The sequence below is a fragment of the Ursus americanus genome, chromosome 32 (genome assembly GCF_024610735.1).
Source record: "Ursus americanus isolate L20-20 chromosome 32, mUrsAme1.1.p, whole genome shotgun sequence".
Lineage (NCBI taxonomy): Eukaryota > Metazoa > Chordata > Mammalia > Carnivora > Ursidae > Ursus > Ursus americanus.
The window spans coordinates 11,648,641-11,672,192 of NC_142158.1; the positions used below are offsets into that span (position 1 = coordinate 11,648,641).

The 23,552-nt window shown below is 52.9% G+C and overlaps 1 protein-coding gene across 1 annotated transcript in view; it reads left to right on the forward strand.

Annotated features, from left to right (window-relative positions):
• RREB1 (ras responsive element binding protein 1) overlaps positions 1-23,552 on the forward strand; it is a 125,246-nt gene that overhangs the window by 88,118 nt on the left and 13,576 nt on the right. The window contains 5 exon segments of the mRNA XM_045811524.2: positions 2,506-2,650; positions 3,191-3,324; positions 16,046-16,235; positions 17,268-19,705; positions 19,707-20,167. Coding sequence (XP_045667480.2) covers positions 2,506-2,650; positions 3,191-3,324; positions 16,046-16,235; positions 17,268-19,705; positions 19,707-20,167 — 3,368 coding nt within the window.

The following is a 23,552-nucleotide window of genomic DNA, read 5'->3' on the forward strand; positions in this document are numbered from 1 at the left end:
GGAGTGGGTTGACGTGCTTGCCACCAGGGCCTTTCAGACTGCTTTGATCTGGTCTCCTTTTCCTGCCTTAAGCAACGATGCAACTCAAGGGCATCCTCAGTTTTTCGGAGTAAGACAGAGGCAGGACTGGAGGCCAGAAACGATCTCTTTCATTCTCCTCTTGGCATCTGGCTAGAGCTTGGTCCCAAGTGCTAGGCCTTGGACCACAGTCACTCAGAGAGGAAGTGTCTGGGGTCAGGCTGGAGCCCTGAGGTTCCTGCTGGTGATACAGAACACAGATCAAAGGCTTGGCCTTAGGAGGCAGTCTGGGGGAAAAACCCGGACTCCGCAGTGGGCACACCTGGGTCAGTCCTGGCCGTGAGGGCCCCGGGCGTGTCAGCCTCTCCACACTTGCACGGCCTCATCTGCAGAGTGGACATGAGAATCTGTAAACTTCCCACCAGGTCCTCGCTGTATTCTCACTGCTGTCCTTCCTCATCCTCTGCTCTGTGGAAACCGCTTCCGTCACACATCCCAGAACTAGATAATAAAGTATCACTTTGTAAAAATGCAGATTCTGTGTTAGAAAAGGTGTAGCTGGAAGTGAGCTAGTGAGCCACTTACGGTTGTCAGTCTCGGATTTCCAGTATTCTCGCAGGTGATTTGTGGCCTTGTGTTCGTGGACACAAGTCACCGATTGGCCATAGAAAAGGTCTTCATCTTTAACTTAATTTTTGAGTGATTTATTGAGAGGGTTTGATGCTAATTTACATCCCATAGTATTTTTCATTACTTCTTCAGTTCGTAGGTGCTTCAAAACATTTTTTTTATATTTCTAAAACTGGAATATGTGATACAATAAATATCAAAAGAAACTTGATAGTCTTTTCCTTTTTCCCTCTGAACACTGATAGTAAGTGTTGGTCTCTAAATCCTAATCAGCTTGGAATAGAGGGGATACTTAGAATGAGGCTCTTGGTTCCCAAGAACTTTCCTGGGGCTTTAGGTGACCAAGAACTAATAATAAAGCATCCTTCCTTGATAATCTCAGCAAGGAATTAGGTGGACGTGGGCATGGCGGTTCTCTGTGGTTCTTTTCCATTTTCTCCCTTTAGATCTTCCTGCTCCACCACAGTGACACCCTGCTCCCCACCCCAAGCCCCCCAACCCAGAGAACCTGAGGCCCATCTGCTCCAGGCCTAGGCCACATCCAACATGCTGGTGGGTGGCTGGGCTGGCTCTCTGTGGGCCCGGGCAGAGATGGTCAGGGCTGGTTGGGGGCCCTCTGCCTCCTAGAGTGTGTCTGTAGAACAGAACAGGAGATGCCCAGGGTCTCGCCCCCACACACCCATGCACAGGGCAGGGTTGTGGGGGAAAAGGCCTTATCTCAGCTATCTCTTTGCACCATTGGCCCACATGCCTGAATTTCTGCCCCTGCTTAGGGTTCGCAGGCTTCTTAGCCTTGTCATCCCTGGCCTGTCCCCTCTAAAGAAGGAGTTGAGCTGTGCTGCGCTTCTTTCTGGAAATGTGACGGGACCGTTTCTGAAGGCCTCGCCGTCTCTCCCCATTCCTAAGTGCTTCCTCTGTGAGATAATCCAATGAAAGAGCTCTTTCTGAAAAGCTGGGATTCCATTCCTACATCTGGCACAGTTTAACCCCAGTCAAAGATGATGATGGTGATGACGGTTGTCATTAGGAAAACCAAACCCTTTATGTCACAAAGGAAGGAAATTGAGACTGACTGTCTTTTTGTAATCTCTCTCTTTCCTGTGGGCCTTGGGACCATATTCTTAGGGTGTTTGCTTTGGAACTTGATAAAGTAATGCCACCTAAATCAGGTCACCCGTAAAGCCTTCTTTTTGGAGCAGACAGACTCTATGTAATGCTTTCTTACACATGTGTTCCTGGCCCTGCAGATGTCAGGGTCACAATGTGCAACTTACTCATTCCACTGCCCCAGCTACTCTCACCATTTATAAATCCGCCTAACACCATGAACAACATGGAAGGCCTTTCAGGTTCGCTCCAGACATTTGCTGTGTTAGCACTTCTCACGTTTGACCCCCAGCATGCCTCCGAAAGCAGAGGAGAGCGAACACGTACTAGCATTTGCGAGGTGGGTTGTGGGGGCAAATGCAGAGGGATTACTTGATGTGTGAACTGGCCATATCTGGGAGTTCTTTATCCTGTAGAATCGTGTGTCCAACAATAGTACCTTTCGTCTGAATAATAGAAGAGGCAATCACATGGTGTTTTCATCTCGTTAGTGTCTGTGAAGTTCATGACTGTCTTCCGACAGACAGCAAAGCGTTGAGCAACCTTTCTGGATAGGGCTTGTGAGAGCTTTATGGAGGGCTTCAGGAAGAGCATAGAAGGCTTTAAAAAGAGAGCAATCACTGTATAAATCATACCTTCTGTCTTAAAATTGAAGTACCAACACCTAAACATATAATACGAAAAATTTAAAAACCAACTCAGTTTTTTCCCAAATCATATTGTGTGTGTATGTGTGTGTGTTCTTTCCAGACATATGAAGATTCATGAGAAGGACCCTAACAGTACTACAGCTACGGCCCCCCCTTCCCCACTGAAGCGCAGGCGGCTGTCCTCCAAGAGGAAACTGAGTCATGATGCCGAGTCAGAGAAAGAAGACCCAGCACCTGCTAAAAAGGTTTTCGCCACCCCCTGCGCCGATGTTTCTCACCGCGGGACTCCTGGCAGAAATACCTCTGGTCTTTATTCTGACAGTCTGGGGACTTGGCAGACATCCATCCTAAGCTTTTAACCTGTGTTTTCCCACACTGTTTTTGCAAGGTGTCTGCAGGAAAGCGTACCTGTGTGCACTTCCTCTGTGGGCCCCCCTCGCTGAGCCCCGTGAAGTGAGGAGCTTGTTCCATTGCTCTCTGCTTTTTGGTTTCTCCAGCCGGAGTGGAAGCGTCTTCATACGTGTTAGGGACTCCTGTTGTTCTCTGTCCCTGTCAGATACTAGGTGCTCCATAAGCGTGCACTGAATGGATGAGTGGGTTGAAGGTGGATGGATGGACGATGCGGTGAGGATTTGTTGCATGGATGAAAGACTGGTCCCTGGCTTCCTTCATCCCTAGGAGGGAGGCCTCCCTGTAGATCCGGATTGGGTATGGGCCTCTCTTCTGACGCAGCCCCATGTGGGAGACCTTCCTTCATGACTTCACTTTTTTCCTTTCCCCCCAAGATGGTAGAAGATGGGCAGTCGGGTGACTTGGAGAAGGTTGATGAAGTGTTTCACTGTCCCATATGCTTCAAGGAGTTCGTTTGCAAGTATGGACTGGAGACCCACATGGAGACCCACTCAGATAACCCACTAAGGTAGGAGAAAGGGTGGAACGCCCCCGCCCTCTGGAAAGTTCTTTTTTCATTTCTGTTTCCTTGGACTTAGGACTGATCCTTACTCCCCCCCCCACCCCTACTCCTCCAGACTGAGCTAAAGGGATTCGACTTGGGTTTGGTGACAAGCCAGGCAGCTGAGAAAGGTGGATGGTGCGGGGAAGCCAGGCTGAGAAGTGTCAGAGAGAAGGAAGAAAGTGCCTGTAGCCACAGGGTGTGTTCACCGAGGTCCGCTGTGGTTCCTTTTGGCTTCTGGCGAGGTCCCCAGAGTGGTTGCCGTGAGTGCCCTGCACACGGGCATCTCCCGTGACAGGGGGCTTTCGAGCAACAAGCACGTTTTCTCTAACACAAGAGGTGTCGCAGCCCAGGTGATTGTTAGCTGTGTGGTAAGCACGGAGGGGCATACCAGCTGCTCATCGGCGTTTTGGCCGGATCGGACTGGTAGCACAGAAACCGAAAAAAGCCTTTTGGGGTAAGAAGAGTTCTACTTCATGCAAGACACCCGACCTGACGTGAAGCCCGTCACAGGCAAACAGTGTGAGGTGATTGTTCTGCTGTTCTGCGTTGCTGGCTCCAGGTTTGCTGGTCCTTCTCCTGCCCAGGCAGAGATGGGACAGTGCTAGGACTCTCCAGCAGCACTCAGCGCAGGGCTGCGGATGGGGTGCCCTCAGCTTTCCTTCCCCATCTTCTCGTACAACTTTCTCATCAGGCAGCAAGTCCTGTGTTCTTAGGGACAGATAGGCTTGGAACGTTTTCTGCAGAATTGTCACGTTTAAAATGCTACTGCCGTGGTTTTTAAGCACCAACAAGAACCAGGTGCCACAGGAGAGTGACAAGATCGGAAGGTCGTGTCCTGCAAGGCACGGCTGAGACTTCACCCAGAGCAGGGCGCACGCACGCACGCTCACAGCGCTGGGTTTCGGGAGGCAGCTTGGGAGTGTAGGAGTCTGGACACCTGTTGGCTGGACACCTGTTGGACTTCCCGATGTTTGGACCAGCTTTCCTTCCTCAGGACACGTGTTGGGTTGTGACTTGGGAGTGAAGAGGTCTGAGCCAGCTGAAGACTTTTGTGTCGAGGGAAAAGCCTCACCGTGTGATAACTTAAAGCCATGTCAAATAGCATTATACTTCACAACGTCAGCTTGACATTTTCCATTAGGAGAAGAAAGAGTTTATAAAGAGTTTAAACTGCTGAGCCACTGAAGTGCCACAAAATGTCTTTTCACAACTCCCCCGTCTCAGGAAATTGCCTGCTGGCCGCGTAGGAGAGGGTATGGGCTGGTTGTCAGAACTTCTGGATCCCATCCTGCTCTCATGGAACCTCGATCGGCTGTCTGACATGACCCTCGCAGGGGAGCTGGACCACATAATCCCTCTGTTCCTTTTCAGGCCTTAAATTCTAGGGGTTGGTCTCTTAACAGCTGTCCTTCTGTCCACCAAGAAAAAGCACTTGGCTCTTCCTTTTGCTGGCGCTCTAGTCCTGAGAGATTCGGGAACGTTCATGGTTTTGTGAACGTCCACATATTCCCCAGGATGTGGGCTTGTGGTGGGTCGTGACTATTGAAATAGCTTTCTCGACTGAGGACCTGAGCAAACAGAGGTGAGGCCTCACGTGCTGAGTCGTGGGCAGAGCCAGCAATGGCTCATGGGACCCCAGCCCCTGCCCTGCCTGCCTTCCCATCCGACACGCGACCCCAGCCCCTGCCCTGCCTGCCTTCCCATCCGACACGCTGCGGAGCGTGAACGCACTGCCCGTCTCAGGGCTCCTCTGTGTGTTTTATTTCACTTCGTGCTTTAGTCTGGGATCAGTTACCATCTTAGGAACGACCCGTTTGCCCCCTTCTAGAGAATCCTGTCCTACAGGGAAGGTAATCTGACTCTCGCGAGAGATTTTCAGGCAGCTGGCACCTGCATGGCACAGTGTATAGCAGTGGGACAGGAAGCTCAGGTGTCCCCTCTTCTTACGTGGTGGCCTGGAGGAGGGTGTGGGTTCCCCTGGAGCGGGGCCTCCCGGACAAGCCCCTGCCCCAGGGACAGGCTGGGCTTGCTACTCCAAGGCAGGGATGGGAAGTGCATTGGACGCTGGTTGTCCCGTTCCGCACACTTCAGTGGGTAGTTCACTTGCTGTGTCCCCAAGGCTGTGACAAGGCAGATACGTCATGAGGTCGAACCTCAAGTCCTGCCTGTTCTCCCTGCCCACTCGGAAATAATGCCGTCTGTCTGGCGAGGAGTCTCCTGGAGGCACTTTGCAGCCTGCTGGGGATTCAGCCCCTTCCGGCAGCCTGCCACCCCACTGGAGCCCCCGGACGCTGTGCCCGCAGCGCGTCCTTTGTGGGGGATGAGCCAGGCGTCCCCTGTCTAGTGGCTGTTGCGATGTGGGGTGGGGCTTGCATCTGGAAACCAAAGGGACTTGATTATAGAACATAGTTAATTTCCCTCTTCTCCTCTCTGCTCTCCTGTTGCACATAATAGCCTGCTATCAGAGGAGGCCATGGGGCAGGCAGGAGCGGGCAGGGCCCAGCCAGGCAGTGAACTGTGACAGTAGCTGGTGGGAGAGACTGCTTGTTAACCCAGAGCTAAAACAGACACCGACTCCATTTGCAAACCCCAGCGGCGGCAGAACCACAGTGGGATGCTACCAGTTTTAACAGAAAGTGTATAACTCAGAACAGCTGTTGGCTTCTCCCTCTCCTGCCCTAACCACCCCCCCTCCAATCCCCAAAGCTGGCAAGGTGCCTGTTGTCCCTTAATAAAAAGTGTTGGAAGTCCAAACGGGTGTAAATGCCAAGGCTGTTCCCCATTCCCGTTTGACGTTCACGAAGCGCATGTCGGCGCAGTGCAGAAGGCAGGGCGTTGCCTGTGCCCGGACGTGACCAGCGGTAAATCCGCAGCCCCACACAAGGGGTGCTGGCAGAGAGCCGGCATTTGGAATCAGACGTGATGGACAGAGTGTTTTACATTTTCTAGCGGTACATTTTAAAAAGTAAAAACAAATCGACAAAACTGATCATGCTTCTCTGCTCGTTATAGCAGTAATACCAAAATACAGTGTCAACATATATTCGGTGTAAAAACTGCCGGTGATGTGTTTTGCATTCCTGGCTGCGTACAGAGTCTTTGCAGTTCGGAGGGTATGGTGCGATCACGGCCCTTCTGAGTTTTGAGGCAGCCACGGCTCAGGTGTGCAGAGCCCACCACGCAGGCCAGGACAGGCCCGCCCGCAGCACGGAGGGCGCCGGGGCCACAGGCTGGCGGGCGAGGCCCCTGGCCTCGTGTGGGAATGACTTGTCTCGGGCCCTTGGGGGGCTGGGCCAGGAGGGGTGACAGCTGGCTGGTTACCGTGGCTCTGGGGCTGCTGCTGAGGGCAGAACTTAGCAAAAGTTATTGTCTAATCTTACATGGCTTCTTGATGAAAGAAGGGCGGGTAATAAATAATTAAGTTATTTCAGTTAAAATGTATCCAAATGATTGAGTGTGGATTGTGTGCCCGGCACTTGACCAGACTTGAAGGAGAAAAACAGTGATGTTGGAGACAGGCCCTTGGAGGGCTGGTCAGAAAACAAGGAAATGGGCAGTTATAAAGCAAGGCGAAAGGGATAAATTCGGGGCCAGGAGGGGCACGGGGTTGCCTGTTGTCGAAGCAGAGGGAGCCCGTAAAGCTTCAAGGACATTTTCCATGGGCCGAGGTGGTACTTCACGGTTTCTTCCAGGTGGAGTCTCTCCTCAGTCTGATCGAGTTCTTGATCTCAGTTGTCTGGAATCTAGGTCAGGATTTAGTCTTCGGGGAACACGAGCGGACTCGGGCAGGTACACCCCCCCCTGCTGTGGGTGGGCCTGTCCTGCACGGTGAGGGTGAAGCTATTACAGGCGTGCAGGCCAGGCTGAGAGCCACCCCCTCATCCTGGTGGTGGAGTGAGGTGCCAGAACCACCTTTCTTCTGGATTCTCAAGTGTTCCAAGGAATGTTTGGCTCCCTTTGCTGCACCAGCTACCCATACGCACCCCCATCACCTGCAGGGAGCCCCTCAGACTAATTCACATGGCATTGGTCCCACACTTAAAAGTCATCCTAAAAATAAGGAAAGAGTATCGAAAATACTCCTGAGCATCTGGTATTTAAGAGTCCCAGGGGTTGGTGGCTTGGCCAGGTGGAGGCAGGTTTGAAACAGTGCTGGGGGGGGGGGGGGACGGGACACATGTGTCTGTCCATCCCCGGCCAACCTGGAAGTTGGAGGCACCTTTGTCAAATGCTCTCTCTCCACCCTGCCTGAGGGCCTCTCCAGAACTCGGCCTGTTGAGAGCCAAGGCGTCTGTGCTCACACCGACCTGCCTGCTGTGAAGAGCTTCGGACCTGCCCTGACTTCACTCCATGCTGGTTGGTTGAACAGTCCAGGCAGGGTGTCGGGACGTGGTGTGCAGTCTGGTGGATTCCTGGGCGTGGGGAGGGCAAGCTGCCGCCCGCCACTGGCCAGGGCCGTGTCACAGGGCCCTCACTGTTGCTCCCAGCAACTGGGAGAGATTAGTGCAGCTGTTGGATGTCAGTTCTCTGGCTGGGATGGGAGGGGAGGGAGGGGAGGGTGGGCACCAGGGCAGGAATGTCTGAACCGGGTGGGGCTCCGAGGAGAGGTTGTTTGCACTTACCCCTTTTTGCCTCTGGAGACAGAACAGGAAAAAATGAAGCATGAAATCCCTTTTAAAAAGGAATGTCAGTCTTTCGATTAAAACACTGTAATGAGCAAGAAATTCAGTATCTCAAGGAAGTAGCCAGGGTGAGCTCAGCTTTCTCGGCAAGGTATCTCCCAGGTTCTGATGACGGGGCTGGGCCGGCTGGCTGCTCAGGGAGTTTGAGTGGCAGGGAAGGCTCCCAGGTGAGCCACTGTCCGGTGTCCAGCCATTAATATGTGCTCTGGGTTGGAGAAGGAGCTGGGGCGTCTGCCAATCACTGTCCTCTGAGGATAGCGTCACAGAGTGGGAGTTAGTCCAGCCAGCTCCATTCCAGCCTGCCACCTAGTGTGTCCCTGGCCCACCCGGGGTGAGCCGAGGCGGGTTCCCCGTCTGGTAAATTCATTTGTGGGCTGTGGTGAGGAAGAAGGGGGCAGTCCAGTCCTCGGACTGCAGCAGACACCAGATAGGTATCCCATCCCAAGGAAACTGAGGCATCCCATTCAGGGGCTTCTCCCAGGTACTTTGTATTTGACAAGAGAACATGAAAACCATCTGCTCTTGAGTTCTTGTCATAGAGAGCCCCTTTGGTCTCGTTCTGCTCTGGAAAACATTGGGAAGCTGAATGACTATTTAAATTTGGTTTGAGTCCTCCCTACCACATTTTGTAATCCAGCTGTGAAAACTGGATAGTTAGAAGCTTGAAGGGACTGGCTAGCTTTAAATAGTAGAACCGTGTATCATGTTCCTTAGATGGTTGGGGAAACCGGAGATTCTAAAGAAACGTTTCCTAATGTTTGAAATTTGCCAAAGCAGCCTTTCAAAAATTAAATGTTTAGCATAGTAAAAAAAAAAAATTATATAATTTATATAAAACGCTTTCTTGATGGAGGTCCCCTGCCCCTTAACTGCCGTCATGGTAGATGTGATATTGCCATGAAGGCGAGGCACCTGGAGGGGAGGCGCTGGTTATCTCTTCCGATTGCTCTTAAGTTTCTCTGTGGACTTCAGAGTTTTGTCTTGTTCTGGAGAGTTGAGGTCACCAGGTGAATACGGTATTACTGTAGCAAGGCCTGGGAGGAGCTCATCCCAAATTTGTTGAGCCACAAGGTTTTCGTTTTTTGTTTTAAAGCTTTTTGGTGGCCTTGCATTTTCCACGTCGGTCAATCCCATTGCTAGTAACTTTGCCTTCAGACTTACGTTGGCTGGACTCTCAGTCTTGGATGCGTTTGCAGGCTTCCTTCCCATCGTAGGTACTTCGGGAGGGCTATTTGGGAAACCCGCTCCAGTTGGTGGGGGCGCATTCCTTCTTTCAGGGCTGGTGTCCCGAATGGTGACAGCTACTCCTGATAGGGTAACTGTTTGCTCTCCTATGAGCCTTCAAAACTGCTGGCTTTGTGTCAGGTTTCCTCTTGGACCCTCACCCCCTGCACAGACTGCCCAGGCCATAAGAGCACATTTTTCACATTTCTACCCCAGCCCAGGGTTATATAGTTTTCTCTGAAGAAATCAGTAAGAGGGAAGAATGTAGCCTCTTCCCACAAAGGCATGGGTTGTAAAAGAACTGATACCATGGTGCCCTGTCAGGTGTGCTGTGGGAGGAGTCTGTCCTTAGTTCATGACTTCAAAAAAAAATTTTTTTTTAAAGATTTATTTATTTATTTATTTGACAGAGAGAGAGAGACAGCCAGCGAGAGAGGGAACACAAGCAGGGGGAGTGGAAGAGGAAGAAGCAGGCTCCCAGCAGAGCAGGGAGCCCGATGTGGGCCTTGATCCCAGGACCCTGGGATCAAGCCCTGAGCCGAAGGCAGACGCTTAATGACTGAGCCACTCAGGCGCCCCGTGACTTGAGAATTTTTTAAGACTAGTGGGTCTGGGTATGAGTAAGAACATCATTCGTTGTCATTTAAGCCCTTTGAGAATTTGAAAGGAGAAAGCCATCAGCTAAGGAAGGAGAGGATCTCCCTGACCTGCTGGAGCTGGCTTCTTCCAGCCCTTGCCTCGCTGTCCATGGCCTGTGACAGCCCGCCCCAGAAGCTGAGCTCTGGCTGGTGGCGTCGGTCTCTCTCTGGCTTCAGGACCAGTGCAGGTCATAGTGCCTGTGAGAATTGGGCTTCTCTTCCAGGCCAGCCCACGTCAAATCTAGGGCTGGTCTGCTGTGTGATTTTGCTTATTTGTTTAATTTTTGCAGGAGAAGGGACAGGAAGGGCTGTGGATAAAGTGTATATTGAAGGCTCTCTGTGTTGGTGGTGTGTCCCTCCAGCCCCCGGGGGGCCGCAGTGGAAACTTGGCTCATCCCCCACCCCCGCCTACTGCTGGGAGGCATTTCCCTCCCCTAAGACCCCCACCCCAGCCCTCTCCTATCTGTGCTTCACACCTACCCATACCCCTTCAGTGACCGTGCAAGTGGCGCTAAGGGAGGCAGGGGTGGGGGGGGTAGCAGATAAGCTGCAGGCAGCTGCTTCGCCCCTCTGCTGTTAAGACAGGCCTGACTGCATGCCCCGAAACTATACCTCCTGCCTTCCCACCCACCCTAACACAACTGCAGAGTCCCGGCCCCGGTAACAGGAGCCGCCATGACCGAGCAGCCCTGCGGGTGGCTGGGATGTCACATGGCGGGGGGAGGGGGTTGTACGATCTCCGGGATTCTCAGTTTTCTTTCTGATAGAATCATTTGCGAAAATGTGCTGGAATGCAGGTGTTTTCTGGGTGAAACACTGTTTCTGTGAGCAGACTGATTTGGAGTTCACACATAGACAGGTGTATGTTTGTAAGTTGAGGACGGGCGGAATGTCCATGTTAGCATTTCTCCGTATATTTCATATGTGACCTCACCTTGTCTTTGGAGTGTTTCCCTCCGATGCATTTTTGTTTTCCTTAATATATTTCAGTATGTGATTTAAAAAGGAAAAAAGAAAGTTTTGTTTTTAGAAGAGTTCTATTGGCATCTGTAAATCCTGTGACTAGGATTCAGTAGTTACACTTTCCCCCAAATGCACTCATTTACTGACAGTGAAGTTCTCCATTTGGGAAAGTTGCCCTCCTCTTGCATTGCCACGGTATCAGAAAGCAATCTCTTGAGTTTGTGAGATTTCCCTCTGGCACACTGTCAGAATCACACACAAGATGAAATCGCCCTCCAGCGCTCTGCGGTCCTACGACTTCTAAAGTGCAGTCCTGCTCCTTTGGAATGTTCTGCAGTGGTACCGTCCATGAGTTCCTGGAATGGCATCCAGGGCAGGGGGTGAGGGGAGAGTTGTGGGGCCCACCTGACCCATGGCCGTGGTCTTCATGGAGACTGACAAGCCCAAGTGAGGTTAGCAAATACCCCAAGATCAGAGCCCGCAGCGCGCAGCGTCGCCCACAGAGTGACAATGATCTCCATTGTCCTTGAAGAGCTCTTAGAAACAGTTGCAAAGTGTTCTTCCCGGGACCTTGGGAAGGCTGGTTGAACCAGAGTGTCTCTGGCTGACAAAGGCCTGTCCAAATGTTTCTGGGTGATGGTTTTCCACACTGGTTGTATTTAAGGTCTGCCAACAGGTGCCGAGCGGGAGATGGGAAGCTGTGTTTTTCTGTGGGGTTTCATTTTCTGCCTTTAACCATCCCTGCAATGTGCTTCTGGTTTCAAAGCAGGGTTCCCCCCCCCCCCCGCCACTTTTCAAGCAGCTTATAAGATGACGTTCTGTATCTTTTCAGAAGTGAAATAGGAGCGCATTGATTGAATCCCATGAATGGAGAGGCGTGAAGTTGTGGCTCTGGGCCTTACTTAGATTTTATCAGGGGGCTCTGAGCGCATGTGCAGGCTGGGATGGCCTGCGCTTCTCTTCTGAGCTGCGGCCCCGGGAGCATGGGTGGGGGCAGGGAGGAAGCAGGTGGCTCAGGACAGAGGGCAACTAGGAAGAACGTGCATTTCTCCCATGCGTCTCAAGGTTAAACTGAAGCAGTGGAGACAGCGGGAAACTTACTGAGAATGAAGAGAGAGAACACATTCTTTCGAAATTAAAATTCATTTTCCCTGCGTTTTTATGTTTGTTATTGTGGCCAGGAAATGGGCTCTTCCTGATGGTTTTTGTTCCCAGCAATATACAGTCATGGTCAAGTTTGCAGAGGCACCTTGCAGTTTTCCAAGCATTTTATTCTCTATCCCTGACAGTAACTTTAACAGTCCCCATGTTACAGATGAGAGAGAATTGGGGGATCAGAGAAGGATGGGGAAGAGCTCTACCAGGCCTGGGACATTGGGTGTCCACAGATTCAAGGGCCTGTCACTTAGTTCTCATTGTAGTAAGGAGGTCACTGAGGGGGCAGTTCCTATCTCAGGCCTGTTTGGGAAATTTTGCCCAGCAGGCAATCAAAATACAGATGAAATAAGTTGTCCAAGATGGCACAACCTCCCCTTCCCCTCCCACCGTCTCTGGTCCCCTAGCCCATCTCACACCACTCCCCAGCTGCCTTCCATGGGGGACACAGAGCTTGTGGTTTGTGCTGGTTAATTCAGCCTTGCGTTTATTGAGCACCTACTATATGTGAAACTGTCCTGGAGGCCAGAAACAGGAGGGGCTTGAAAGTGAACAAGAGAATGGAATGAGGAGATAGACATGTTAGAAGTGAAGAAAACTTGGTGTCATTAAAAACTCATGGCTGGGCGCCTGGGTGGCTCAGTCAGTTAAGCAACTGCCTTTGGCTTAGGTCATGATCCCAGGGTCCTGGGATCGAGTCCCGCGTCGGGCTCCCTGCTCAGCGGGGAGTCTGCTTCTCTCTCTTCCTCTGCCTGCTGCTCCCCCTGCGTGTGCTTTCTCCTTCTCTCTGTCAAATAAATAGTCTTTTTAGAAGAAACACTCTGCAGATGTCCTACACAAAATGTATGTAGTCAGTGCTCACCATTCATTTGGAAAGAGCAAGTGCAGACGTCAGGTTCAGAGTGCCCACAAGTGGCAGCCCTCAGCGCCTGCCTTTGACTTCATCACCTCCTCCGGTTCTCACCTTCCAGGGAAGGCGCAGACCAGCTCCCGTTTCCCGCAGCTTTCCAAACCTCACCTGCTTCTGGCCAAGATAGGACAGAGGAAGGGAGGCAGGGAGAGAGAAACTTGGAACCATCTCTAGTTCACAAAGGGCCACGCCAGATGAGGCCACAGGGTGGCTCGCTCTGCCTGCTCGTAGATCCCAGCTGTGGAGCTTCCCGAGCCCTGGGCTCGGCGCCTCCCTCCGGCTCCCGGCCTATCCACCTTTCTCCCAGAGGTTCTGATTGTCCCATAGGTTTGCTGGGGAAATGGGCTCCTTTCCTTCTCGCATGCCAGAGTGAGACTTAGTGTAAGGGCTTCTCTTCTGGGGTTTTTATAGACTGACCCCCCCCCCCATGCAGGTTCCGCAGATCGTGCTTTGGATGTTGTTGAAGCTCAGAAAAAGACGAGAAGGCAGCCCGCTCTCCTTAGCCATCTGCAGTTAGCTGTGTCTCCCTCTTTTCTTGTTTTTCTTCTTTAGGTGTTTCTCTTTTACGTGTATTAGGATCATTTTAAACATAGGACAAGCAGAGTGCAGTGCGATGAGTCCTCATGCACCCATCCGCCAGTTTCAGGAATACCCAGCCCACTGTGTTTCCTCTCTCCTCCCATCCCAGATAATTTCCCAAGTCCCAGGCATCACATTTCACTTACCAGTATCTCATTATGTATCTATAAAGGAAAGCGACTTAAAAAAACACAGCCGTAGTATTACCACAACTTAAAGAAGTAACAGTGGTTTCTTACTATCATTCAATGTCTGGTCGGCATTAAATGTCCCCAGTCCAGACGCTTCTCTCCAGGTCAGTGGAGAGCTTCCAGCTGATCGCTGGGGTGCTGATGGGGTGGTGACGAGGAGTGTGCAGTTGAACTTGAGTCTGGGGGGACTGAAGTCACCAGGGTGGAAGAGAAGAGTGTCGTTTCCAGGGCAGCAGGACAGGACAGAGCTGCCGTGGGGCCTCGAGGTCACAGCCCCTCCACTCATGCAGCATGACACTTGACCAGAGTGTCACCGGAGCAGCTGCGGCCAGGCTCCTTCCCTCCTTCACTTCCTCACGGCCGAGCCCTCCGAGTGCTTTGGCCAGGGTTCCCTGTGGTTGGGGGCCACCCTCCAGCCCCCCTGACCTTGAGCTGTGTGCGTGCAAGGGATTGCTGGGGAGCAGGGCCAGGGAAGGAGGAGGAAGCGGCGTCGTGTGGGCCCATGGCCGGGAGAACTGTCAGTACCTAAAGGCAGCCTGGGTTCTCTGTGGCCCTGGCTTCCCCGGAGCCTTCGTCACACTCGGTGAGCCGGAGTACCACTCCTCAGAAAGAGTTTTGTGTTTTGAGCGGCTCGTGGGAACCCGGTATTCTAAATTTAATGGAACGATGACAGGAATCTCGATGGCGAGATGCGGCCGGGGTTGGCCCGCAGATAGGAGAGGTGGACATAGAGCAGGACCTCGCTCGCCGTGGCCTGCCACAGCACGATAAGGACAGCAGAGTTGCACATACTTGGCACTTCTTCCTTTCAGCGCGAGAGGAGGACGAGCTCAGCTGCTTCACGGGTGATTTATTATCTCTTTATTAACAGAGAAGAATTTCAGAGCAAAGAAAGTTTCCACTAAGGTGTGTGCGGTGAAAACTCGGGCAGGTGGCTCTAGCCCTCGGTGTCCCGCGTTCCTTCCCTGTAGAGCACTAGTAGCACCGGCTTGAGGACAAATGCGTTTGTACGTGCAAATACTTGGGAAGGTGCTAGGCCCACAGCGCTGTCCAGTAGAACTTTCTGCAGTCATAGAAGCATAGACATGTGTTAGAGCTACACTGCCTGAGGCCACTGTTGAAATGAGAGTAATGTGACTGAGGAAATGTTAATTAAATAGCCACATGGGGCTCCGGTGGCTACTGTATTCAGTACCGGTCTAGGGGATGTTGATAATACCTTAGCGATCGGGTGGTCGTTAGGAAGGTTCTCAGTGAAGACCCAGAAGGTGACACTGGTATGAAGAGTGGAGGAAGCACATAAAATGCATTTGGGGGCGCCTGGGTGGCTCAGTCAGTGAAGCATCTGACTCTCGATTTCGGCTCCGGTCATGATCTCAGGATTGTGAGATCGAGCCCCACGTCAGGCTCCTCGCTGGGCGTGGAACCTGCTTAAGATTCTCTCCCTCTCCTTCTGTCCCCCCTCCTCCCTCTCTCTATCTCTCTCCCTCCCCCTCTAGAAAAATAAAAATAATAATAAAATGCATTTGTTTCACATCTGTGGGGCCCAGGACACTTAAGATGTAGGTCATCTCTAGGGCGGAGGGTGCCAATCTTCAGATGGACTGCATCTGTGGGAGTCTTTCAAGGAAAAGGCGACAGCATCGTAACAGGTGCGGGCGGGAGGATGAACGGGGTTCGTATTTTATCTTTGCTTCGTACTGGCTGTGTGACCTCGGCCACGTTGCGCGAGGTTTTTGAGCCTCGGTGTTTTTATCTGTACGGTGAAAGTCAGGATACCCACCCACCGGCCAGGGGCGTGCTCCCTGCCCCTAGTCTAAGAGCCACAGTTGTTTTTCACATAATGATGGTAATAATATCAGAATTGATACATAGTCACTGTTGTGTGCTATTAATTCACTTGGAGAATTTGATTATCATTTCATCCTGATCATTTCATCCCCATCAGAGACCAGGGTTGCTCTAGATTCTTTGCAAAGGTATTTTAAACATTTATGGTCTTTAGAATCCATTGAGCCAAGGGAGGGAGCAAAACCTTTGAAATGATTGCTCTATGCTGCATCATTCAGGTAAGGAGTAAGCCTGCAACTGTGGTTTCGGGTTCCCGGCTAGCTTATTGGAAACACCTGTTCTGTCTGCAAAGATTAGGATACCTGGAAGTTGGTAAAATGTCATTTTTTTTAAAGGAAGAGTTTTCTTGGTGCTAACCATGAACAGAGTGGCTTCTTGATGTCCTATCATTTTTATTTCAGTGAATTGAAGCAACAAAAACATATGCGCTACTGGACAAGCGGAAAGTCTGACTTGACTGCTCCCTTATATCCTGTCCCTTTTTTCTGCCAGATGTGACATTTGCTGTGTTACGTTTCGAACACATCGAGGATTGCTGCGCCACAACGCCCTTGTCCACAAACAACTTCCCAGGGACGCGATGGGAAGGCCTTTCATACAGAACAACCCTTCCATTCCTGCTGGCTTCCACGACTTAGGATTCACTGACTTCTCCTGTAGGAAGTTTCCTCGAATTTCTCAGGTATGTTGCTCAGCCTGTGGACCCAGCAGCCCCCTCCGCAGGCCGTGTCATTGGACTAGACCCCCTCACCCTGACGCTTCCCTTCCTTAAAATGTCAGTTGGGTTTTGTCTTTATTATTATTATTTTTTAATCACAACCTTTTCTCTTGAAATTCACCTTGATCTTTTCAGTCTTCATTGGGTCGTTGAGCTGAGAGGGATAGTAGATGGGTTTTTATTTTGTGTTGTATTTCTTATTAAGTTGAGTATGTGTCTGGCCTCATCTGTGCTTTTTGCCCATTCTTGGGGCATTTGGATTTGAAGTTATAAATTGCTCACCACCCCTACCCCAGCCCTATCTGAATTGAATTTGTATTTTTTAAATACTTCTATTTTAATGCCCATATTCCAGGTAAATGTTTCCAGTGTTGTAGTTTCTATTAAAAATGTTTTGAGTCATTATTAACCTGAACCATATTTGTTCTCTGCCTAGAAAATACCTGCCAAAACTATTTCGAATCTATTTTTTTTTTAATTGAGATAGAGGATATCAACAGGGAAACTCTTGAGGCACAGAATCTCAAGTTCAATAAATTATTCCATATGTATACACCCATATGCATACAGCCACATGTATGCACTCACATAACCCTCCCCCAGGTGGCGCTGCCTCACGCCCCTTCCCAGGCAGTGCCCTTTCTCCCGCGATCACGAAGGTAGCCAGTTCTCCACTGGTGGTGAGAAGTCCCCAGCCCATTAGTTTTCCAGGACACCATTTTTAAGAGAATTCTATCTTTGTGCTATTGTTACTTAACTGTATTTCATTGCTTCTCTGAGGTACCCTAGGGATTGATGTCATTCATCGGGCAAGATGATGCTTAAGATGCTTTGGGGTTTTGCTGATTCAGTCCAGAACAGGAATTAGCAAGCAGGGGGAGGCCAAGGCTGGGGACTGGGGCCGCTTATACATAAACAGATACCTTCTGCATCTCAGGGTAGTGATTTTTCCATCCCCTTTCTTCCCTTGCTGTTGCTGACCTGGCATCCACGCAGGCCTGGTGTGAGACAAACCTACGAAGGTGCATCAGCGAGCAGCACCGTTTCATCTGCGATACGTGTGACAAGGCGTTCCCCATGCTCTCCTCGCTCGCCCTGCACAGGCAGACCCACGTCGCCACGGACCAGGCACGGGAAAGGCTGCAGGCCAAGACCCTGCCCGGGGACGCCCTGGACCAGAAGGTCTTCCTGGCCTTGCTGGGCCTGCAGCACACCAAAGACGTCAGGCCTGCCCCCGCCGAGGATCCCTTGCCGGATGACAACCAAGCAATACAGCTCCAGACACTCAAGTGTCAGCTACCTCAGGACCCGGGCTGCACCAACATGCTGAGTCTGTCTCCTTTCGAAGCTGCTTCCCTGGGCGGCTCTCTCACGGTCCTCCCGGCTACCAAGGAGAGCATGAAGCACCTGTCCCTGCAGCCCTTCCAGAAGGGCTTCATCATCCAGCCCGACAGTAGTATTGTGGTCAAGCCCATCTCCGGTGAGTCGGCCATCGAGCTGGCGGACATCCAGCAGATCCTGAAGATGGCGGCCTCGGCTCCCCCTCAGATCAGTCTTCCGCCGCTCTCCAAGGCCCCCGCGGCCCCTCTGCAGGCCATCTTCAAACATATGCCCCCTCTGAAGCCAAAGCCTCTGGTCACCCCGCGGACGGTGGTGGCCACGTCCACGCCCCCGCCCCTCCTCAACGCCCAGCAGGCCTCCCCGGGCTGCATCAGCCCCAGCCTCCCCCCGCCGCCCCTGAAGCTCCTCAAAGGCCCCATGGAGGCAGCGTCCAGTGTCCACCTGCTGCCGTCGCAGGCTGGAGCCCAGCCAGACACAGCCACGCAGCTGTTCCTGCAGCAGCCGCGGGCGGACCTGCCCGGCCAGGCTGAGATGAAGACGCAGCTGGAGCAAGACAGCATCATCGAGGCCCTGCTGCCGCTGAGCATGGAGGCCAAGATCAAGCAGGAGATAACGGAGGGGGACCTCAAGGCCATCATGACGGGGCCCGGCGGCAAGAAGACACCAGCCATGCGCAAGGTGCTCTACCCCTGCCGCTTCTGCAACCAGGTGTTCGCCTTCTCCGGGGTGCTGCGCGCCCACGTGCGCTCCCACCTGGGCATCTCGCCGTACCAGTGCAACATCTGCGACTACATCGCCGCCGACAAGGCCGCGCTAATCCGCCACCTGCGCACGCACAGCGGCGAGCGCCCCTACATCTGCAAGATCTGCCACTACCCCTTCACTGTCAAGGCCAACTGCGAGCGGCACCTGCGCAAGAAGCACCTCAAGGCCACCCGCAAGGACATCGAGAAGAACATCGAGTATGTGACCAGCAGCGCGGCCGAGATGGTGGACGCCTTCTGCTCCCCGGACACGGTGTGCCGGCTGTGCGGCGAGGACCTGAAGCACTACCGCGCGCTGCGTATCCACATGCGCACGCACTGCGGCCGCGGCCTGGGCGGCTGCCCCAAGGGCCGCAAGCCCTTCGAGTGCAAGGAGTGCAGCGCCGCCTTCTCGGCCAAGCGCAACTGCATCCACCACATCCTGAAGCAGCACCTGCACGTGCCCGAGCACGACATCGAGAGCTACGTCCTGGCGGCCGATGGCCTGAGCTCCGCCGACGCGGCTCCCGAGGCCTCAGGGAGGATCGAGGACGCTGGCGGGACCTTCGGCGAACGGAAACCCCTGGCCCCCTTCCTGGAGCCGCAGAACGGCTTTCTTCACGGGGGCGCCACCCAGCCTCTGCCTCCTCACGTCTCCGTCAAGTTGGAGCCCGCCAGCAACTTCACGGTGGACTTCAACGAGCCCCTGGACTTTTCCCAGAAGGGCCTGGCCCTGGTCCAGGTGAAGCAGGAGAATGCCCCCTCCTTCCTGAGCCCCTCCTCCTCAGCGCCCTATGACTGCTCCATGGAGCCCATCGACCTGTCCATCCCCAAGAACTTCAGGAAAGGAGACAAGGATGTGTCTGTTCCTGGCGAAGCCAAGAAGCCTGAGCAGGAACCAGGGAGCGGGGAACAGCCCTCTTCCTGTCCTCCACCGTGCCCAACCCTGCCAGTGACCTTGGGGCCCAGTGGGGTCCTGGAAAAACCCATGGCCTCTGCAGCCTCCACTCTGGAAACCCACGCTCAGCCCCTGCAGGGCTCTGTGCAGCTTGCTGTCCCCATCTACTCCTCAGCTCTGGTCAACAGCTCCCCCATCTTGGGCAATTCCACCCTAATCAGCAGCCCAGCGTTGCTGCGGCCGCTGCGCCCCAAGCCCCCGCTGCTCTTGCCGAAGCCCCCCGTGACGGAAGAGCTGCCCCCACTGGCCTCCATCGCCCAGATCATCTCATCTGTGTCCTCGGCCCCCACCTTGCTGAAAGCGAAGGTGGCAGACCCAGGGCCCACGAGCACTGGCAGTCACAGCATAGCCCCCGACAGCTTAGGAAGCGCTGTCCCCAGAGCTGCCGCCGCCCCCCACCAACACCAGCAGCCCAAAAGAATCCAGCGACCCACCCCCTCCTGCCACCAGCCCGGAGGCGGCCTCACCCACCGAGCAGGGGCCAGTGGGCTTATCCAAGAAGAGGGGCCGGAAAAAGGGCATGAGGAGCCGGCCCCGCTCCAGCAGCGGTGGTGTGGACCTGGACTCCAGCGGGGAGTTCGCCAGCATCGAGAAGATGCTGGCCACGACGGACACCAACAAGTTCAGTCCGTTTCTACAGACCACAGAGGACGACGCTCAGGACGAAGTGGCTGGAGCCCCCGCGGACTCCCACGGGCCCAGTGACGAAGAGCAGGGCAGCCCTCCCGAAGACAAGCTGCTGAGGGTGAAGCGGAACTCCTACGCCAACTGTCTACAGAAGATCACCTGTCCCCACTGCCCGCGGGTCTTCCCCTGGGCCAGCTCCCTGCAGCGGCACATGCTTACCCACACTGGTAAGAGGGCCCGCCAGGCCGGGAGTGCTCCTGCCCGCGGGGAGGCTTTGGCCTGGCCGGCCAGGGAGGGGGGGCATGGGGGACAGGCTCGGAAGCCTGGGACACTTTCCCCACTACCCCATTTCTAGCTTCTCCCTCAGTCTTGGAAGCAGGGGGCTTGCCTGCTGGTGCCAAGAGTTCTTCCCTGTGTGCCCTTATCACCAGAAGCACCTGTGGCCACTGTCTGGGCCCCTCCAAGGGCTGCTGGTGAAGGCAGGTGTTACATGTGGGTGTTTGGGGGTGAAAACAGTCCTGGCCCATTGGATCACCGACTTCGTCCACCTCATCCCTTCCTCAGGATGTAGCAAGATTACCTGCTGACCCACAGGAGGCAGTGAGGGGAAAGCAGAAGTTGGTGTTAAGGGACTGGCCACGGTGGACTTGCCGCTCTGGCAGGAGCCGCTGCACCCCCAGTCCACAGAGCAGCTTTTCACATTTTGAATGTTCCGTGATTTTTTTTGACTCCATATATTCTTAAAGGGAATAGTGCAAATTTCACAGTCCTCTGTCATTTCACTAAGGCAGTCCCGGCTTCCCAATTATGGGGAAAATCAGTGACAAATAGTGGTAGAATTTTTTTTTTTAATTTTATTTATACTAAAATCATTAGCCGTTCTGGAGAAACACCCAAATATAGTAATGTTCTAAGTCTAATGTTCAGACTTAAACTGCCAAAAAGATATCCTAAAGTATTTTTCAAGAGTTAGTTTCTCCGTGTTGATTTTTTAAAGAGAAGTTGAAGAGGATACATTTTTAAGTAATTTTATACCAGGTGCTTCGCATAGTCTCACATGACCATACACTCTCCTCTTAATTCTAATCTACTGAATATTTATACAGAGTTTATATCATTGAACTAAAGTTAAATTGGGTGAGATCCTTAGCCTTTTGGAGATTACCACCCGAATACTAATGGGTGGAACCTAAAACCCAATAGACAATTGTATGATACAGGATTGCCAGGTAAAATACTGAATGCTAGTTAAATTTAAATTTCCGAGAAAAAGCAAATAATTTTTAGTATAGGTATTTTTCCATGCAGTATTGGGGGTAGACTAAAAATTGAATTGCCGTTCATCTGAAATTCAGACTGAAGTGTTTTTAGTTGCTCAATCTGTCAACCCTAGTCAGTTACAAGGCTTACAAGGCTAAGGACCAGTAAGGGGAAGGTACTGGGAACTAGGTGTGAGCCATGCTCTGTACCCAGGGGGAAAGGCTTCATTCAGAAGGGGTGGTCATCACAGAAGCTTCCCAAGAAGCCCATGGCAGGCTGTTTATACTAACGAGGGGGGGAGGTCGCCAGGCCCTCCCTGGGAAACGGGGAGGGAAGAGCAAGTTGTTGGGGGGGGGGTCTCTCTGGGCTGGTGGGGCCTCGAATCCAGGACTCAGGTGGCAGCAAGCCTGGGATGCCTGTGCACAAAGGACTCCAATATCAGAATTTGTAGATTTGTGGAGTATATGCTACATTTTCAGACTGTCATTTTTATTTGAAATCCTATAAGCCTGACAAAGTCAAGTCACAGTTCTCTGAAGAAGGCGGTTCAGAAAAGAAAATGCATCATAAACGGGAGGTGCCCCGAGCCGCAGGCTCTTGCTGCCCTTTTTGGGGGACATTTATTTGTCACCTGCAGAGCCTTTGGAGAAGTGAGTACTTCTGTTACCACTTTTCAGAAAGCAGATGTCTGGACCTGGTGGCACTCACCATGCCCTACCCTCTGCAGCCCCTGATGCCACCCCCACCGCCCTCCCCACAGCTGGGAGTCCTGTGCTTAGTAGAAAGCATGCACATTGTCCGCGGGTGAGGCCATTCATTCCCGGACTTTCTCTTCCTAGCAAACCAGCAGTCTCCCTAGGAGGACCAGAGCGGCTGGCATTTTCTTCCCAGAGTTGTGTCCATGTCTTGCACGTGCCTGATAGGAGTTCCCACTTGTGAATGCAGTCATTTCAGTCACCTGGCTTTTGAATATCAAAATGTCCTAGTGGGTGTAAAGTCTCGTAGCTTCTGAAACCAGGCAAGGAAGATGGGAGGTTTGTTGAAGGTGGGGTAGGGTGGGCGGAAATACCAGCATGTTCTGCCACTTCTCCCTAAGCAGTTCCTAGACCCCTGGTGGCTGTGTCTGCTGCACCCATCCATGACGTCCTGTCCGACCGCGTCCTCCGGCCTGGACTTGAGGGGAGCCCTCAGGGTCGGCAGAGACACCTGCCAGAGCTAGTCTTCATGACTATCCCATGAGGGCGATGTTGTCCACATCTTGAAGCAGGGAAATGAAGGCTGAGAGAGGCTGAAAGCCTGGCGGCCTGTGGGTGGGTCGTGAGCTGGTGGAGCCCGAGTGCAGAGCCCGGGTCACGTTCCCTGCGGCTGGCCCGCGTCGGGGTGTGCGGTTGCTGCTTCTCTGTCGGCCGGTGTGGAGGGTGTGCCTGCTTCTGCCTTCGTGACGTGTCCCAACATGCTCCAGTGCAGAAGATTGGCAGGGGGCTGGAGAGGAGGCGGACGCAGACACAGACCCGAATCCTAGTAGTGAGACCGAAGCATGGCCCCGGGATGGGACTAGCCCGCGTAGACGCTGTATGAGCCGCGCTCCCCGGGCTTTGTTAACTGCCTCTGCTGTTCTCCTGCATCAGCTTCAGGGACAGTCTCAGCATCACTTCTGTTAAATAACTTCATGGAGCACTTGGCTGTGCCTGGTGCTGTGTTAGAACATTTTCCATTCATTGAGCGTCGCAGCTGGACGGAGCCTGGGAAACCAGCTGACCCGTCCCCTCTTCCCACAGACGGGTGTTTTCCTGGTAGAGGCTCTGCTCTTGAGGAATCCCCCGGCTGCGTGTGTTTTGGGTTCCCTGGCTTTCTGCAGAAACCTTGGAATAAGATGGGGGCACATATGTGGGCACACGGGAGTTCAACACGGCTCTGAAAGGCCCTGTAAACAAAACGCAGTCTACAGAAAAGAGGCTTTTTTTTTTCTTTTTTCTTTTTTTTTGGGGGGGGGGGGTAGTGTTAAGATCTAGCTGTGTTCCAGCCCGAAGCTCTGAGCAGTGTCTGGGGTTCAGATTGTCATGAGGCAAACTGCCCCTGGGTCTCGAGAGTCCACCTCCTCCTGACCCCTTAGCAAAGGCACAGAAGGACCGGAACATGCATACGCTGTCTCCGGCAGCATCAGGGAGACCAGCGGGGCTTGCTGCGGCCGAGGGGCCCGTGGCCTGTGTCTCAGGAGGAAGCCAGCGCCTGCCATCCGATTTCATCTTCCCTGCTGAGCTCTCTGTGCACTTTCCTCCTGGCCTGTGTCCTGGTGAGCAGGGATGGTTCCTGGTTCCTTGGCTTCTCTGCCTGAATAGTGCTGCCCCTTTG